General features: G+C 37.0%; 1 protein-coding gene across 3 annotated transcripts in view; it reads right to left on the bottom strand.

The window, feature by feature from the left end:
* The window catches only part of LRBA (LPS responsive beige-like anchor protein), a 418626-nt gene that overhangs the window by 194561 nt on the left and 205388 nt on the right, over positions 1-18677 (bottom strand). For all 3 annotated transcript variants that reach the window (XM_064450320.1, XM_064450319.1, XM_064450321.1), the window contains exon 38: positions 5441-5565. In XM_064450320.1, the coding sequence (XP_064306390.1) occupies positions 5441-5565 (125 nt within the window). The remainder of the gene's footprint in view (positions 1-5440; positions 5566-18677) is intronic.

Below are 18677 nucleotides of genomic sequence, written 5' to 3' on the forward strand. Positions count from 1 at the left end.
CTTGAGGATTTTAAGTTAGCAGCAGTAAAATTACCAACAGTATACTAATATACACCACATGCACTGTTACTCAGTGGCCTACCAGCATTCTCTGGAAGATCAAAAAAGGTAAAATCGAACAAAACCATCCCAGGGATTAAGTAAAAGATAATAATTTGAGTTTGGTTGTGGGTTGTTGTTTTGGGGTTGTTTTGGGGGGGGTGGGGGGGGGGGTGGTGGTGTTGCTGCTTCCTTTACTACTATTTGTGTTATACTGAAGATGCTATTTCAAACTAGCCTTCCGTCTATTGTCATTTAAGATTGAATTGAGAACCAAGATCATACTTAGCACAACTTGTCCAAGACACATGTATGTCCTTCAGTTTTTCTTCTAATCTAGCATTAAGAGAAAAATAAAAGCAGTACGGCAACTTCTAAGCCAAAGATGACTGGATAACCAAAATATGCACCTCCTCCTGCGTCATCTTTGTCACTTACTCAGATTTTATTTCTTTCCTGAATTAATGATATTATACTGATTAAAAAAATATACATCTTATGTAACTGCCATTTCCAATAAAAGATTTTAGACTTTAGATAAGTTATTTTAGTCCATTTTTGTAAAATCTTGTCATCTTTTTCCACTTGATGTTCGTCACCCACATTTCCTGACACGCATGAAATGTGAAAACACACAGGCACAGGAGGATGCAGAGCCTGACTACCCATCTGTGGATACTAGCTACTGGAAGGCAATAAGACATCACACTCCAAACCAGAATCTGCTTTTTCTGTACTGACTTGAATAAAGCACTACACCTGCAACCAACACACACACGCTCACACGAGTATCTGCACAGAACTGAAAAAGTTCCACGTGGATTAACCTATTCTCGGTAGGTCAATGCACTTATATAGATAGGCCACAATCTAGCTCTCTTTCTACATTTACTGATTAGAGATACATATGACGGAGGATGACATCGTGTGACATATTCAGTTCCCATGTATGCGCATAGGTATATTACACTGGATTTCATATTTTAGGTCCCAAACCCTGCTCTGTCATCTGCTAACCCAAACCACGCTCTGCCATGCCTGCCTATTCTTCTTGGCGCGGCTGGAGCTTCTGGCTCCAATTCTGCAGATCCAAGCGTACACTCGCATACACCTTTTCAAGACCAAGACCTCAAGGCATGGCTGGTGTACACAGGACATAACAGCCTGCTGGCAGAGTATTTATCCAGCACAATTTCATTATTATAATTCATTAGTGTAATTCCATGCAATCCTTCCCAAACTGCTCTGTAAGACCCAGTTTCTTCAAGTAGCTTTTTGCAAACAGATCTCTGCATCTGCTGAAAGTCTTATTTATTCCAGTAAAATCTCTGGAACATTTGGCTGTGAAAACAATAGTTTAGCTTACGTTGCTGAACAAGCTTCAGGCATTCATAGAATGACAGATTATTTTAAATTGTTTGTCTACAGCTTAACCTTATGTGTGAAATAAAATTTTTTAAAGCCTTTTGAAAAATCAGGTATTGGAAAGCACGATACAGAAGATACTTCTTTTTTAAAAACAAAAAATTCTGGTAAATATATCAGGAAAAGCAATTCAGGGAAAAGATGCATGAAAAAACCCCTTACTATCTATTTTTTTTAAAAAAGGGCTCCCAGAAGGCTCCCTCCAGTCTTCCTATTTGTTAAAAAAGATAACCTTTGCATCAGATTTTTTAAGTATTCTTTTTAAGACTTCTTTTTCATCCCTTGAGTTGAGGCAAATAGAACTGACCAGTCAATTGCAATACTGTAGGCGATCAGCTGCTAGTCCCTTGCAGTCACCAAGCTCTGAACTCCGCCCATCCTCTTGATGGAAATGCTACATACCGTTTTAATCTCCCTCTCCCCAAGTTCTTAACAAATGTCAATTAAAACCAACAAATCTCTTGTTAAAAAGCTTGATAAGGTACTTTCTAGCAGCTAAAGATTCTCTCACAAAATATTGTTTTTAGGGGTCAATCTAAAAATACCAAGAGGTTTAACGTACTCATTTTTTGCACTTACACACCTATATAAGTTATTTTGGTTTCATTTCTAAACAATGTGTGAAAGGGACAACAGAAGAGAGTTAACTCTTTCCATCCCAAACTTCTACCAAACCACCTTCACCTCTCTTTCCTTCCCCCACAATACACTACTACACTGACTTTTATAAATAGCCATTTTGGGAGGATTTTTTTTTCCCCCCTTTGAAAAATTACCTAAAGCCTTTTTTTCCCAAGGAAGTTAATGTGAACTTGGGAATGGCAATTAAATTGTCAGAATTAAAAAATTTGTTTTTAACTAGAAGGTAGCCAGAAGTATAGTCATGGGGCTGGTATTGATTGTCTGAACAGAGAACATTAGTCTTCAGGTATTTATTCTGCCACCTCTGCACCAGAGGTTCTCCTTCAAATCAAATCAATCCCTGGAAAAGATTGGTTCTTGCTACTAAGACACATAACTGGGCTGCAACAGAGCTGATTGTTGTTGTTTTTGTTCTCTCTAGGTTTTACTGAGCAATATCTGGGCTTCCGATTTGTTTCTGAATAATTTTCACAGTTGCAAATTGTGATCTTTCCTAGACTGTGAGCTCTCTAGGGTGGAGAATACATCTGGTCTTATTTGAAAGACACCAAGCAGTTGATAATGTGTATCTACAAATTAAAAGTGTGCTAAAATCCATGCTTTCAAGCATGGTTACTGCAATAGTACTTTTCCATTATTTATGCATGATTTTCCCCTGTCTCCCTTTTGGCAAGGTCCCTTATGCCCAATTTCAGGTTTTGGTTTTGCTCTGCTTTGTTTTGAGAAAAGCTTAAATAGGCAGCAGGGAACCTTTTATTCATTATTTAAAAATGCTTTTGCTTCAAAGACATGCAAAAGTAATTGAAATAGAATAATTAACAATAAATTATTGATATGAAATAATAAAATACCAGGGCAAATATTCTGTGAATTCTAAGGATATCTACACATCATGAAAACAGGGCCTGAAAGTCTGGTTCCAAAAATCTGAAAAGAATCGCATTTTCTGACCTGATATTGGTTAATATTAAAAGTTTATAAACACAGTTCAGAAAGAAATAGATCAAGTGACCGCTCCAGTTGACCTTTCTGACAACTGTATCTTCTGAGACTTACAGGAAAAAAAAAAGAAACAAACAAAAAAACCCAACAACCCAAAAATACCATGCCAAAAAAGCCCAAACTCAAAACAAAACCATTAAAAGACCCAACAACCTTTGTATTCCTATACATTAAATATAGTTTCCAGCTGTACATGAAATTGCACTTTGGTATCTATTCTGCACCTTGCCAGTGGAAGGTCTTGGAACAAGACAGTTGCATACGTACGCACACTCGGTTAGGCAGACAGTAATTATCTATATTTTCAGAAACTACACAAAATAATGACTTAAGGTAAACCAGAATCTTCACTGGATAGATAAAGAAACAGAACGGCAACAGCTAACAAAGGCAGTATGCAATTAAATTCAGAATAAAACAACATCAAGATATTAAACAATAGAAGCCTGTTAAGGATGTCAAATTCTGAACAGAAAGGCAGTCAGAAAACAATTAGCTTTGTTTAAATTACCAGGGGTAGCTACCACCTATGCCTGTTAGCTACCTATGAAATAGGGCTACTTTTATTCACTCTTCTTTTGTATTGACAAAAATTGTACTCCTGTCAACTACAAACTGAGCATGAGCCATAGCCCTTGAAATATAGCAGGGATTAGTGAAAACATCACATTACTATGAAAGATGAATAATTGTATTAGTATGTATTTACTTATGGAAGAATCAGTTACACAAATATAGGTAGGAGCTTTAAATATTTTGCAGTAAAGATATTTTTCACTATTTTGATAAATAATATAAATATTAAATACAAAAATATGAGTAGAACACATAAAACCGTGACAAGATCTATTTAATTTTAATTAAACAAAATCTTGAAGCGGGCAGTTGTTGTTTGTCCATGGAGTATTAAACAGAAAGAAACCTTGTGCCCTTGAAGTCCATGGCGTAGAAGCAACACACAGTATTAAGAACAACAAGCCCCAAAGCAAAAAGTGGGTTAATTAATTCTACATCTTGTTCTTCTTTCTATAGTCAAAGATGCAGGGCTCTACGAACATTGCTTTCAGATCACTTTATTGACTATTCTCTGAACGGTCATTTATTTTAGAGGACTGATGTCACATTTGGCATTATATCAGCTGACATATTGTAGACATTTTCTTCCAGAAATGGCTCTTTAAGGCTGAGTGCAAGAGGTTAAGATGCCTGATGGAAACTAACTTTACAACAGTGATGTTCTTCTATATTCATAAAACAGTCTTAATAATTTTAAATTAGCATAAAGTTTATGCCTCCACGTATAACATGGGTGTATGTATGCATGCATATATGTATGCAGTAATTCACAGACTAAAAAAGAATAAAAAAGACCTAAATTTAAATTATTCTATTTCATGACATGTACCTTCAAGGTGAAGGTTACTCAGCTTTTATTATAAACAAATTATTTTTAAATATAAAAGATTTTTCTACCTTATCAATGAATCTTCCTTAGATCAGAAAGACATAAAATTCTAGACTAAAACACAAAGTTCAGTAGCTTTGGGTGTTTGTTTATCTTTTTGGTTTATTATAGAATTCTCAAGCTGATTATTGTATTAGTTTTGTAAATACATTCCTCTAGAACAAATATGGTGGTATGTAGCTGAGTGATCCCTGATCATAAAATGGGGGGGGGGGGGGAAAGAAGCTGTTAAAAAATGCTACCTCCTTTTTTAAAATCACCAGGTAGAAATCATCACTACCATTTGCAGCTTGAACAATAAATAGTTTACGTTTCAGCATTTGTTATTATTTCTTCCATATCAGATTCTTGCAGAAAAACTTGGGGACTTAAACATAAGCAAAGGTCTGAATACAGTTTGGCTTTAGACATGTTGGTTTTTTTTTAATGTATCTGTAACGATAGGCAGATACATGCTAAGGCTAACTGAAATAATTGCTGTGGATCTCTGAACAGGAAAGTTCTTATTCTGAAGTTGCTAAAGCATAAATAGGCAATTTACCGCAAGAAAGTCTGGCCAGGGTTTAATGGCAAAACTGCATCCGCTTTTCTTCTCCTTAGAAAGACCTGTATTTGTCATCACTGTATGCGAAGTGTGTGCAACGTGCCAGCTCAACTAAGATGTAATGAAGAAGCTTAACAAACACCAACATTGCTAATATGAAGTAACGGTCAATTTATCTTTGCACTGAACGTGTCTGAAATGCAATGACAAAAGCCTTCGGCATTTGGGACAGTTTTCTAGCACATTATAGGAACGAAGGTCCAGTCTTTACTGCCACGGACTGTAACCTGCTGCTATTGGCAAGAAGCAGATTTTACACTGACCATGTTCTCTGGCTGCTTTTAGTGTCGCTTCAGGATGTGTCGATCCAAGGGGGTTACGCACAAATCGTCGCCGGCGCCGCAAGTCATCTTCCCAGTAGTCAAGGCGCCAGAACTCACGAGGACGACTACAATGAAACAGAGGAGCCACATATGTTAGCAATTATCAAACAGCATGGTAGCACTGAATTTCTGCATAAAGCTCTCCTTGTTTGCGCTGCTTTTGCCTTTTTTTTTTTTAACCTCCCCCCTTTCTGCAATCTTTTACTTAGGTATGTCCTTGAAAATAACAATATCACCTTCCAGTCTAAGGAACTCCTTTCCCTTTTTTCTTGGAAGGTGAAATGAGCACTAAATACATCATTTTGAAATGAATTGCTGACAGTGTGATCAGTTTCCCCACACTCTAGTGGCATGTGCTCCGATTTCAGCCTCATTTCAGCCTCAGCAGGGCACCTTTCTCAGTGACTGCATTTATAAACCAGAATAGGGAAAAGGCTATTATAAATATGGTATAGCATTACCTATATTAATCAAAGTCTGTCCCCCTTCATTTTTCTTCCTAATTTGTGCCTTTTTGCACAAGGTCAGTAAATCATACCATGAATTCTTGGTCCAGAAAGTGTTAACTTTAATGAATACCTCAGTTACATGGTTATGTATGTGATAATAAAATATTACTCTGTTTAGATGTGCAGGAATTTAATTAAAATAATCTCTTAAAATATTCATTACATTTAGCCCCTGAGGCTTAGAACAACACAAGAAAATGCATTTCTTTTCCATTTACTGTTTTTAAATAAACCATTCCAGGAGAGTGAAACAGCAATCTATTTTCGAGCAAATCAGATTGGATTTCTGGTTTATGTAGTTGTGTTTTTACATTTAATTAAAAACTACACATTATGATGTGTAATAATTGCTATATTGAAGGCATACTTTTAAAAAATTACATCTAGAAAAGGTTATATCAAATTCATTATTTTCCATTGTATGCTCCAAATATACGTAGATCTTTTTAATACGGCCATATATAAGTGCCAGTTACTATCTTGTTAGATGATCATGAATGAGTGCCGCTGTAAAATGGTATTTTAGCTCAGAGAATTTACAAAAAAATGCCAATTTCAGGGACAGCAGATAAACAAACAGAAAATGCCTGAAGCATAGAAAAGCCACAAAAGCCTGAAAACCTGTATGCCCAAATTAAAAAACCACTGATTTTGTTTGTTAACACAGCTAGCATTAAAACAATAATGAAAATGCATATATGTTCCATTTCTGGTCCAGGAGCTAACAGAAAGTATACCTGTCAACACTGACAAATGAATAGCCGCAACTAATTTAGAGATCACAATGTTAAAATACATGATATCTGTATTCTTAGTTTTGAGGTCTAAAGACAGAAATTAATTTTACCAAAGGTAAGCCAAGGTTTCAAACAAACATGGTAACAAAAGCCAGAATAATTTGCAAAAGCCTACTCTCAAACACAATTTGTAGGCATTAGAAATCGTGACTGAAAATAATCTTATAAAAACTGAGAGTGTCTTTGCATCTCTCTTCATTAAGATTCTACGCCTTTTCCTAGCACCAAAGAAAAGCCAGTGCTATTCTTCATCTTCCTGATTTCTTACTTGCAGAAAAATACGAAGATTTGGAATCAAATGCTCCAGTATCTTATTTTCACACTTTGTGTGTCTTACAATCATGCTAAAATTTGAATGCTTTGATTATAAAACCAATGATTTTGGAATAATTAACTGAACAAGAATTATAAAACACAGGAAGATATGGGTTTATTCAAAGGTCGATTAATAACTTAAAATTCTACATCAGTGATTATAGAAAAAAGGCAGAACACAGCTGGCTATGTGCATGCCTTTGATAGTCGTAGAGCATGGATAGGCACTTCATCATTCTGCCTTCCTACATTTATCTGTTAAAATTATTATCAAATATCAGCCAGGATGCAGTCGTGAATCACAGACTGTTCCTCGTCTTCAGGGGAATGATACAATGAGGGTCTATTCATCAGTATGGCAATCGGCACAAGTAATTAGTTCCCTAGACTGAGATCTCCTACAAAGCTTATTTCAGTCAGCACCACAAACATATGACAATGAAAAGCTAATGGAAGCCGCTAAAATTTGTTAACCTCTTCTGCCATCAATCCTTCTGGTGTTCTGTGCTACGGTATTATGCAAAGATGGTAAATTATTAATTTCTCATTCATCTATCTTTCTACAGTTTTGATAGAATTAAGTGAAGCCATTCTTCTGGATAACAATTACAATTATACTACATTACAAAACTATGCTAAAATTATTAGAAAAATAGGTAATGACGTTCAGGCACGAAGTATCATCCTGAAACATAACACATCTTTGGTCCCCTACTTTTATTTTCAGTTTGAAGTGCAAAATATGCATAGGATTACATCTCCTTCACTGGTGCACTGATTATTCACAAACAACATATCAACCATTAGACTGTGTATTTGGGTATTTATAACTATTGGCAACTGCTGTATTATGAGGTTAAAAAAAGTAAATCTACTCCCTACACATAGAAAAATAACCAATGAGAATTTGCACAGCCAAAAATAAACACCTGTGTTGTCTGGTTCTCCAGAATGAGCCATTTCTGAGAGCAGCTACTGGGACAAATGCATATTAGTACCAATATAAGCCAGTATACCACAGAGCTACTCTAGAACAACTAGCTTACTAGTAAGATCGATTAACCACTTCAGTCCCACCCCCAAAAGGCAGTGCTGTACCCTGCAGACTTTGTACCTCTACAGCCAGGGGGAGACAGATGCAAATATTACTCTGAATCTGGTAGAACTGGCTGCTGAAGGACTGAAGGATCATGAAGTGAAGGGCCAAGTAAGCAGACTTTGGGAACAGTATAGTGCCACTGACTACAGGGGACATCTGACAACACAAGTGTCTGGCCCTACAGTAAAGCCTGCCATATGGACTAAAGGTGCTATATAGAGACTGGATCAATGAACATAAGTACTCAATTAGTGTAAGTGCAAGAGCAACATTTCTTAGGGGATTGGGGATTTATGAATTATAAATCATATGATTTGCATGGATTTGTAAGGGCCCCCTCTAACACGAGACACAGTAATTAGTGGTTCCTTGGTAACAATATTGACTGAATAGAAACAAAGCTTGATATTAAATATTTCATTCAAATAGCGTAACTGTTATGTTGCTTTATTTTTCAGACGGTTCCCTGAATTACCAGGCTGTGCACTCAGTGCTGAGATAAAACCTTCCTCTCAATTCCCATGTACCTGACTAGATTGTTACAATTGCATAGAGATGAGAAGAAATACAGAATGACCAATATAACCTGTATTATCAGGACTTCGAGTGTCATGCAAAAGAAAAACGTCACTTCGCTGTGGTCGGTAGGAAAAAGCTTAAATGCTCACAGATCTTCATTCCAAGAATAAGAAACCTATTTTCCCTACCAGTTTCAAAGATTAACACAACTGGAAACAAAACATGCCAACTGCTGTACTAGTTTTATTATGGTGTTATTGCAAAGGAATTTTAGGTGTGGGAATTACCTACTGGTCCTCATACCCTGTAGGAGATTTAAATTGAATCTAAGCAGTACAACCAGAGAATGATGAGAGGATCATGCAGTTGCTGAAGAACTCCTTCTTTTAATGCCTTATCTACTGTGTATTTCAAGATATTCTGCTACCTCTGTGGCCACAGAAAAGAAGCGGTTGGCACATTAGTGTGGATAGAAAAGGGACTCTGCAAGGTGGGGAAGAGGAAAGAAAATGTAAATATACAAAAGCAATAGTTTGGCAGGTCTTGGGGCTGCACTTGGGCCACCAGTTAATTGAGAATGGATTTTAGCACACCACAGAAGCACCCATTCAGATCCTTAGATTAGTGAAGTACTAAATAAATAAATAAATAAGCACAGCACAGAAGAGAGAAACAAAAGGAAAGAAAGGTGAAAGCAGCACAGCCTTACAGAAATCATCTGCAGAGACAGAGGATGACTAGAGCTCTAAATTACCTCCTCTATCTAGATGGCTCTCTAGCCTTAGAAGCAAGAAAACCCACTCATACAAAAGACAATTGCAACAAATGTAAAAGCAGATGGAAACTAGAGTGTGTATGCCCTCAAAAAAATGTGTTGTTATGAAGACTCAGACCAGCACAGTCTGCTTTTATAGTCTTTGCACAGTCTACGATTTAAAGAAAACAGTTCTTGCTCTGCTTATGGCAATTATGTACATTAAACACAGATATGAAACATTAGCCAACATGAATTTTGTACTGCTAGAAATTATTGCACTGACACATCTTGAAGCCAAGTCTGTTCCCAGGCCTCAGAACGAGAACACAGATGGTGATCATGACATAAGCATAATACCTCATTCATGTGCCCTAAACCTATGTGAAGACACCAAGATAAATTTCCAGATGACATACTCCTAGTTGGAACTCTAACTGTAGAGTTAAGCAGGTAAGTCAATCTCCAAACCTAATCGCTCCTTGGTCTCTCCACTAAGACCATCAGCAAGGCAATCAATCAGTGATAGCATTTTCTAAGTTGTAAGTGCTTGAGCACAGAGACCCAGGCTAAATTAGTTTCATAGACAACAAAACATGGAGCGGCAACACCACTTACTCATCAGTAACAACAGCACAGATTTGAAAGGAAACCTGGAAGAAGGCGGTGCTGCATTTTCTCCATCACCGACTGCAAGCCTACCACAACTTCTGGTTTTAATTTATTCAGCACTTTGGTTGCAATGGCTCATCAAACGCATAATATCAGGTGCTACTTCTAAATTACACGAAGGAGCAATCGCGGAACATAAACAGTGATGACAAATTTTTAAGAACATTTGTCATCACTATTATTTTTATTTTGGAATATTTTATTTATTTAAGAAAAAATACTCTGGATTATTTTCATGCTCTTCAGGAACATTTCTTGTTCTATATCTAGATATTTTTTGCTTCCACATAAAATACTTCAAGAACTCAAGCCAGACATCTGCTGCAAGATACACAAACATTTTTCTCCAAAAAAAAGCAGAACTAAGCATTCACATTTGATTGTCAATCCAAATATAACAGTGCTGAAGTTCCAGAAAGTACTGCAGAAATCTTGATGGAGTACTGCTAGCAGACTGCAGGGCATCATGTAATGTAAGAGACTGCTTTATCTTGCAAACTGAAATCTACTCCATTTTCATGCAGCTGGATGACCAGAATATTAACTAAAATCTCGCATATTCTGCCTGTAATAATACAATGCAAGGTACCTTCCGCTAACCGAGTTGATAAAACACAATTTCAGAAAGCAAGTAAAACATCTTCTGAAGCCCTTCAATGAGCTTTCACAAACTGTGATCTAAAAAACCAAGTTACACTAGAGCACCTTAATATGATTAGCTACGTGTCTGTAAGTACTAATCTAAAAATGTTTTGTGCAAATCCAGCTGTATTATCAATTTGTAACATGACAAAAAATATCTAACATATTTTGGAAAATAAAACATTGAGCTTCATGATGGTAAAGCAAACACTGAAGAGGTAACTTGACAAGCAAGCTCTCAGCAGCAGTACCAAGTCCAGCATTTCATACAGAGATCTCATGCACAAGTGTTTGAGTTGCCGTGTGGTAAACCTGAATCAGAGTACTGTTGCAGTAGGGAAAATGACTGTTTTTCAGTAAATTGGGTTCCTGATCTGATTCCCAACTTTGCCTGTATTATCAAAGCACACAGGGAAACGTTTGGTTACTATTAAGCCAAAGTTGCCACTAAAATATTACTTGGCCAGCTACACTTTATCTCAGTGTGTGTATTTCACAGCACTTCACTGATAAGGCATCTACTTCAGAAAATTAAAGATTAATTAACTCCTGATAAGTGCATTGAGATCTTTGGAAATGCTACCTGTGTTATCTATATTTTCTCCAATGGCAAAACTAGTTAAAGATCTTCTACTCACTCACTGTCCCTCCCTCAGTTGCATTCACATAAGCATCTGTGCAGCCACACTAAACCAAATCACAGTAATAATCTGGGCTTATTAGGGCTCAATGTTTTCATTCTGGTTTGTATTAGTAACCTCTTTACACTGCAGTCTCACCAGCAACTATGTAACTAAAAATGAGGGAAAGAAATGTGCAGGTAAGGGGAAGGAAGGAAAGGATGAGGAAGAACACCTTTGATATCAAAAAAGAGATATCACGCAATCATTCTCTAATATCAGCAGAGTCTGTGCCTTCGCATGTTATCTTCATTTTCCCCACACACAGGCATTCATATTCCATAGTTTCAGAATACAGACTTCCACAAATGGAAATAATTGGGAACCCTTAAGCAAAAAACATCACGCACAGGCAGGCTCTTTATCTCTGCCACAGTCACTGCTGTAGTAACAGGAACTGCTCAAAGGCCCAAGGCCACCAAGTACAACTTCTTTGACGTAATATCAATTATGCAGAACATTAATGCAATCCATTAAATTAGCATAGTCTATTTGCTGCTTCTAACCCTTCTCCAAGAAAACACTTGACTTGGTCCATAAAGGATTTTTTCTTAAAAGGACTTTTCCCTTTATCTGTGCTTCAATTTTATCAAAAGGGGGTGGGGTGTCTTGTGTTTCCAGAAGATAAAGTAGTACCATTCTTCACATCTTTCAGAAGAAACAGATGTGAAAAGCAGGGTATGAACTTCAGACACAATGTCTGCATGGATTTAGCATAGAACTATCACTGTGAGGACCTTTGCACAGTTCTAGGGGACCTTTGTACAGTTTAAACCTAATGTACTTCCAGTGCAGAGGGAAAAAACCAGGAATGTCAGTAAGGGAAGCATGTCTTAGCAGATGTTTCATGCTATTTCCCCATATAAACAAGGCAGTACAAACAGCACAGATCTGTAATTCCTAGATTTGCATTTTAAAAACTGTAGAAATGCTGTTTGTATCCTTTCATTCAGTAAATAGTCAGGATATTATCTGTTTGTCTCAACCACCCATTAGACACTGCAGCTGCAATTCCCCACCCAAGCTTCCCAACCTCTGTGTTTTGAATCGTACCAAGAATCTATTCCCATCTAACTAGCTTGCAAAACAAAACCAGAGGAACAATGCTAATTTCAGATATCACAGAGACTCTTTTCTGCATTGACAAGCTTTGAATTCCTCATTTAAAAATCAATGCAGAAAAAACGTTGACTATAAATGTTTCAGTCTCCCTCTATGCTTTATAAAGCACCATGTCAGGGTAAAGACAAGCCCACCTTTAAGGTGTTGCTGTCCTAGGCGATGGTGTTATTAACCTCCAGTTTAAAAACTGCCCTGTTTATGTATGAGTTTATGTATGCTCCTCTTTGATCTTTATTAACCCCTTGGTGGCTAACCACAACCCCAGCTTTTTTAGAGGAAGCATTCTTTGAAGTGCTGGCATTCCAGTGCACGCTGATACTTCAAAGAGGGCTCACTTCAATACATGATACAGTGCTAATCATGTACTCTGCAACCACTACCACTGTCTTATCTTGGACTGATCTTATTTTGATCAGTCTGAAATAAAGCTGCACTTTAAAAGACAGTCACCTTAAGAAACAGTTCAATTTTTGTGGCATTTCCATCAAGATTAATTACAAATTAACTGAAAACTACTCCACTTCTCTAACAGAAGTAAATATGAAGACTTTATTCTGGCTTTGACCAAAATTAGTTCAGACATGACTCAGATGTGGAAGAATGAATGTACAGCAAATTTGCAACCAGATGCTTTGGCTCAGTTGCTCATAAATCTTTCCAGATCTTGCACATCCTACACCTGATTGCAGTCAACAACTTTTGACTGGTTTTCCAAAATAACTACAGTTCATACAGATCCCATAAACTGCTATTCATATTGAAAATAACAATAACAACCATAATATAAAAAAAAAATAGGTACACTGCATCTCACTGGAGTTTTTTTGCTGTTTGTCTGGTAATGCTGAAATTTAGTCTGCAGTACTTCCTTGTCAAAATTAACAACGGAATATAAGAATATAGGTTGGAGGATATAGGATAAAGGAGCCACCTCAATCCTATCTCATTAGCCATTCCTACTGGTTCTGATGCTTTCACCTTAAGCACATGCATAGAAAGGACCTAGATCTTTTGTCACTAATTATGGCATCAGCTGATTCTCTGTGAGGAATAAAATATTATGACTCAGGTTAATTCTTTCCAGTAGCTTGGAATTTGAGATAATAATCTTTCAGCATTTCTGGGTATATAGATCAACTTTTGACCAAAACAAGAAAATCTCCTGAGATCTGTCATTTCATTTGTATATTGTTCTGACCCCAAAAGTATTAAACACAGGAATTACAGTAAAGCTTTTTCCAAACAATGTTAGATTTGACCTGCACCAAACATTTCAGCTTCACTACCATCTCTTCTCAAAGAAACAGGATGAAATCACATTCCCATATATCTGTACTTTAAGAGCTGTGGCTAACCTGTATCCTTTTTATAGCTCTCTAAACAGCTGGATACTTCTCTTACTTCCATAAAAATGTAATAGTGCACACCTCTGACTCAGCAAATACATTTCTGCTCTATGTTCTTCTAAAGGAAGGTAAAATTTTTTTCTTTTGTATATATATATTATCAGAGTCCTCTGCCAGACAGGTCTAAACTAATTGTTCTTCCCTCCCCCGAAAGAAGTTAAAATTAGTATCTTGTAAATAAATTAACGCAGCGATTCAACAAACACCAAAGAGAGGAAGGATGACTGAGGCTTAGGTACAACATCTACAGTTTTCCAATCTAGAATGAACCTCTCCAAGGTGGTGCAAGGTCTGTTAAAGATCACTTGCTTTCAAACCAGCCTTGTTGAAGTAAGTTTTCTATTCAAGAGAGACGAACCTATTGGTTCCTTTGCTAGGAAAAAGACTGTCCTCCAAATTATGAGAGACGGAACAACTCTGGACTGCTTACACGTTTTTTTAATATTTTTTTTTAAACCTAGAATAACAAAGAGAAGAAAGTCCTTTCTGAGCTGTCTAAATGCCTACACATCAAGAATATATACATTTTATCTTTTTATTGTGGACAGAATTTGAGTGCATCTGGGGAGATAAGAAAATTCCCCTTTCAACCTCAATCAGAAATTAATTTAAACATACTTGTCCCTCTGCTTTAAATTACATTAGGGGGAATAGGTAACTTTCTCAGGTCCACAGCATGTTTGGTTGCTGTTAAACAATATCTTGGAAAATGTATTACCAATTCAGATTGCAGGTTAAGATACTGAAGTCTCAGAGGCATGCAACTTCAGCATTACCTGCATTTCTCCTACTCTCCGATATAACTAAAATCAAAGCTTACATTAAAAAACAAACAAAAAACCCCCACAACAACAACAAAAAACACAAAACAACCAAACCCAAATAAAACCACCCTTCAAGCATGATTTAAAGGCTAACACTTCTGTCAGAGATTTAATTCAGGTTTTAAAAATCTGAGGAGGAAAAATCTGGGAAATGACTTCATTGTGTGATGATTGCAGGAACATATGTAAGAAAGAGTTCAAGTAACTGCAAACATTGTATCGCTCTTTGAGACAGGAAACAATAAGAACAAGACAGCAAGACCACTAAGAAGCACATGGAGCAAGACTCCTAACTGTTACCATACTAGCACAGCATAGTCAGGAAACAACAACAGGACTCAAAAACCTTTAAAAAGGCTTAACTTATTAAATATATTTCTCCTTTGAAAGCCTTGCAAAAGGTCTCTAAAAATAAAAACACAGCACTGAATTATGATGAAGCAGCCTTTCCTGGACCACACAGAGAATATTGTATTTACTCAATCATTAAATGAAGGAAAAAGTAACCTGAAAACATACCTTATCTTCTATTATCTGTGGTCAGCGAATCAGGAGACGAAAGGTTAGCAATTAATAGGCACTGCACAGAGGCGAGTTCAAAACTGTTAATCTGACATGGTCTGCAAGAGAAGATGCTGCCTGTGAACTGCTCTTTGCAAGGTGGTACCTATCAGCTCTCACCCAAGGCCCTGAAGGCAGGGTAAAGAATACTGCTTCACACCTACCCGCTGCCCAGCATGCAGGAAGTCAGCGTGAAACAGTATGTGCGTCGTACTTCTGAGGGTGGAGAAGCAGCATTAAGGTATAGACACTAAACTCTAGACAGGCAGGAAAAATGTTCCCAAGGTGGGGAGCTGATGCTGAGAATAAGGTAAGAAAAATTCGGAGTCTCCATTTGGAAAGTGCATATTTGGGCCAACGTCAAGAGGTAGGGAGGCACTTTATAGTTGTTTTTTCCGTGCATGCTCACCATTGCCATCCTATATTTAGATATAGTACTATTTCATGCCTGATTATTCAGTACTAATTTGAGCTCACCTAAATACTGCACTCATCCTATCAAAGCTAGCTGAAGCTACTGAACTGCTTCCTGAGATCCACTGGTGCCCCAAGGGTCACAAAGATTCTGAAGATAGTTACTAGCCCCCTCTGAAAACCACACCTATCATCTGGCTACATTAATGGAAGAGAAGCGCAGAAGCCATCCTTACTAACGTTACAAAAGTTACCAAAGGACTACTTTTGCAGTAAAGCATAAGCAACTTTGGAGTCCTAAACCAGCCAAGGTTCCTTTAATATATTAATTCAAGGACTTAGTCCTGGAGCAAAACTTGCACAGTGACACATCAGAAGCAGCTAACTGAGAAGACGTAAACTTCTTTTCTATAGCTATTTTAAGAGAGAAATCTAGCAACAGATAATTTGGTAACGAACATTTGGACTGAGCAATACAGAGACACTGCGATATTCTTTCCTCTATATATCCTTATTTTAAGACTTATTATCCTCATTTTAACACTCAAGACCAACAGCGTTTGCATTCAAATCCAATGTTATAGAACAGGATGGATCAAAAAGACTGTAAAATGAAAGCTTAAGAAGCAACAAACCAGGAAATGTCTCCTGTTTCATTTCAGTGATTTAAAAATGAGCACAGCCCCCCCAACTTCTTTACCCTCTGCGTTAGCATCCATAAAGACACATGCTAAAAGACAATGAAGCTGTTTCTTCGGGGGATCTATTACTTCTCTTGACAAGGTTTCCAACTTTTCCCTCTTCAGCCAGGTCCTCTTACTTGCTTTTAAGACAAATCTACCAGCCACCTCAGCAACAATAATTCTGAGTTTCAAGTCAAATGTGGGGAAAAACAAAACAAAACAAAACAAAACACACCCAATGGAAAAACAACATACCTCTTTAGGTTCTTTCCTAATATTGAAACAACTTTCTCAATATTAAGCAGTTCTCAACACAGCAATACCATCACAGAGGAGAATGAAGTGGACACAACACTGTCACTCACACTGGAAACAATAAGCCATATGTAGAACAGAATCTCTGTCCTACAGCCACTCAGCACCACTAAGAAATGCCCCCATCAGAGGGGGGAACTGAGCAATCTGGGGTAACACTCACTGGACTGCACCCAAACCGCATCACTCCAGTGGCCCCACCAACTGCCTGAGGGAGTCCCTGTCCCCTGCAGAGGAGGGATGTGAATGTGCCCACTGGATAGAAAGAACACAGGGAAGGCTGTACCTTTCCTCACCAAAAGTCTAACACATAATTCTGCATCCAAAAACGCCAGCAATGGCTTAAGGAAGAGTAAGATCAAACTGATCATGCACAATTTCTCCCCTAATATTCTGCCAGTTTGCAACTACTTTCAGCTCAGGGGATTTCCTGAGTCTAATTGTGGTTTGTCTATTTATACTCCTTTGTCCTCCTCATGCGTTTCTCTTCCAAGTACTCATCCACATGGAGAAACAGACTTCAGACAAACCCAAGCATGAGTGGCCTCAACCCCCAAGTTCAGAGCTTGGGAAGAATTACTACAGTGAAAAACAAAAGGCTGGGACTACGCTAATTTCTGGGAATTTCTGTTCTAATATGTCACTTAGGCACCAGGGTAAAGGGTTTTAAGAGGCACAGACAAACCTTAGCTTCTGGACTACAGAATTCCATCTGAGTGTGTATAAATCAAGTGTCTGTATAGTATGGGATACTGTTAACATTCATGAAAAACAAGAGTAGGGACACTGAATAGCAAAATCCTTTAGGTACTAAAGAAACTCCTAACAAAACTATAAATTGCATATTTAAGATCTGGAATGCAAATGTGAGAGCAGAACATTTCTCTATAACAATCATACAATTCTCCACATTTTTTGTTGGAGATGTTAGTTCTTGTTTTATGAAAATTCTTCAGAGAAGATTATTTAGACCATATCAATGTTAAATTATTGTGCAGATACTTATAAGCATAATTTAGGTATATTGCATCACAATGCATATTTTCTTCCTTGAACATAATCTTCCTCCCGCATATATAAATGGTATGTGCAATTATCTGTAAAGTCCCACCTTTCTCCATTACTCAGCTTTAGAAATAATCATGTATTATCCCTGCTACACTAAGGTAACTTCTTTTTTTCAGTAGCCTGTGATGAAAAAATTAAAGAACGCAAACATTTTGACACAGTATAGAATACAACTCCTCCAAGAAACCTTGTTTACAAAATTTGCTAAATCCATCACAGACAACACTCTTAAAAAAATCATGGCAAAAGAATATTTTTTTGAAATTTGCTTCTCTGCTGACAGAAGAGTCAATTCAGAATGACACTCAAAATTGAGAAAAGACGGTTTTATTTCATCATGGAAATTGAATGTTTTTACTTTCCTTTTCAAAATAGAAAGCCCATATATTTTGTAAGAGATTTCAAGGGTAAAGTGAGGAGTTTTCCATTGCTGCAAACACATTAATGTTTTCGGAAGACAAACCGTTCTTTCTCATTTTGGGAGGAAGATTAATTCAGTTATTAATGAAATGAACAGAGCCCTAGAAAAGAATAAAAAAATACTCATTTACATGCAAACCAGTTTATCTTTTTTGAAGTGACTTATTAATTTTAATTTGGACTGTTTCAAATATGGAATAAATACACAGCTGCTTGTACTACATTTTCAACTAAAAATTAAAAATACAGTAATGAAAACAATGGCCGAAGGACTCAAATAAAACCTGATCTTTTGCTACAACTTCTTGAGGTCACAGGATTCATTTTCAGTATCATGCACCATTAAAATTTACTTTGTTGTAGTACTCACTAAGAGA

The sequence above is a fragment of the Phalacrocorax carbo genome, chromosome 4, assembly GCF_963921805.1.
Source record: "Phalacrocorax carbo chromosome 4, bPhaCar2.1, whole genome shotgun sequence".
In the NCBI taxonomy this organism is placed as follows: domain Eukaryota; kingdom Metazoa; phylum Chordata; class Aves; order Suliformes; family Phalacrocoracidae; genus Phalacrocorax; species Phalacrocorax carbo.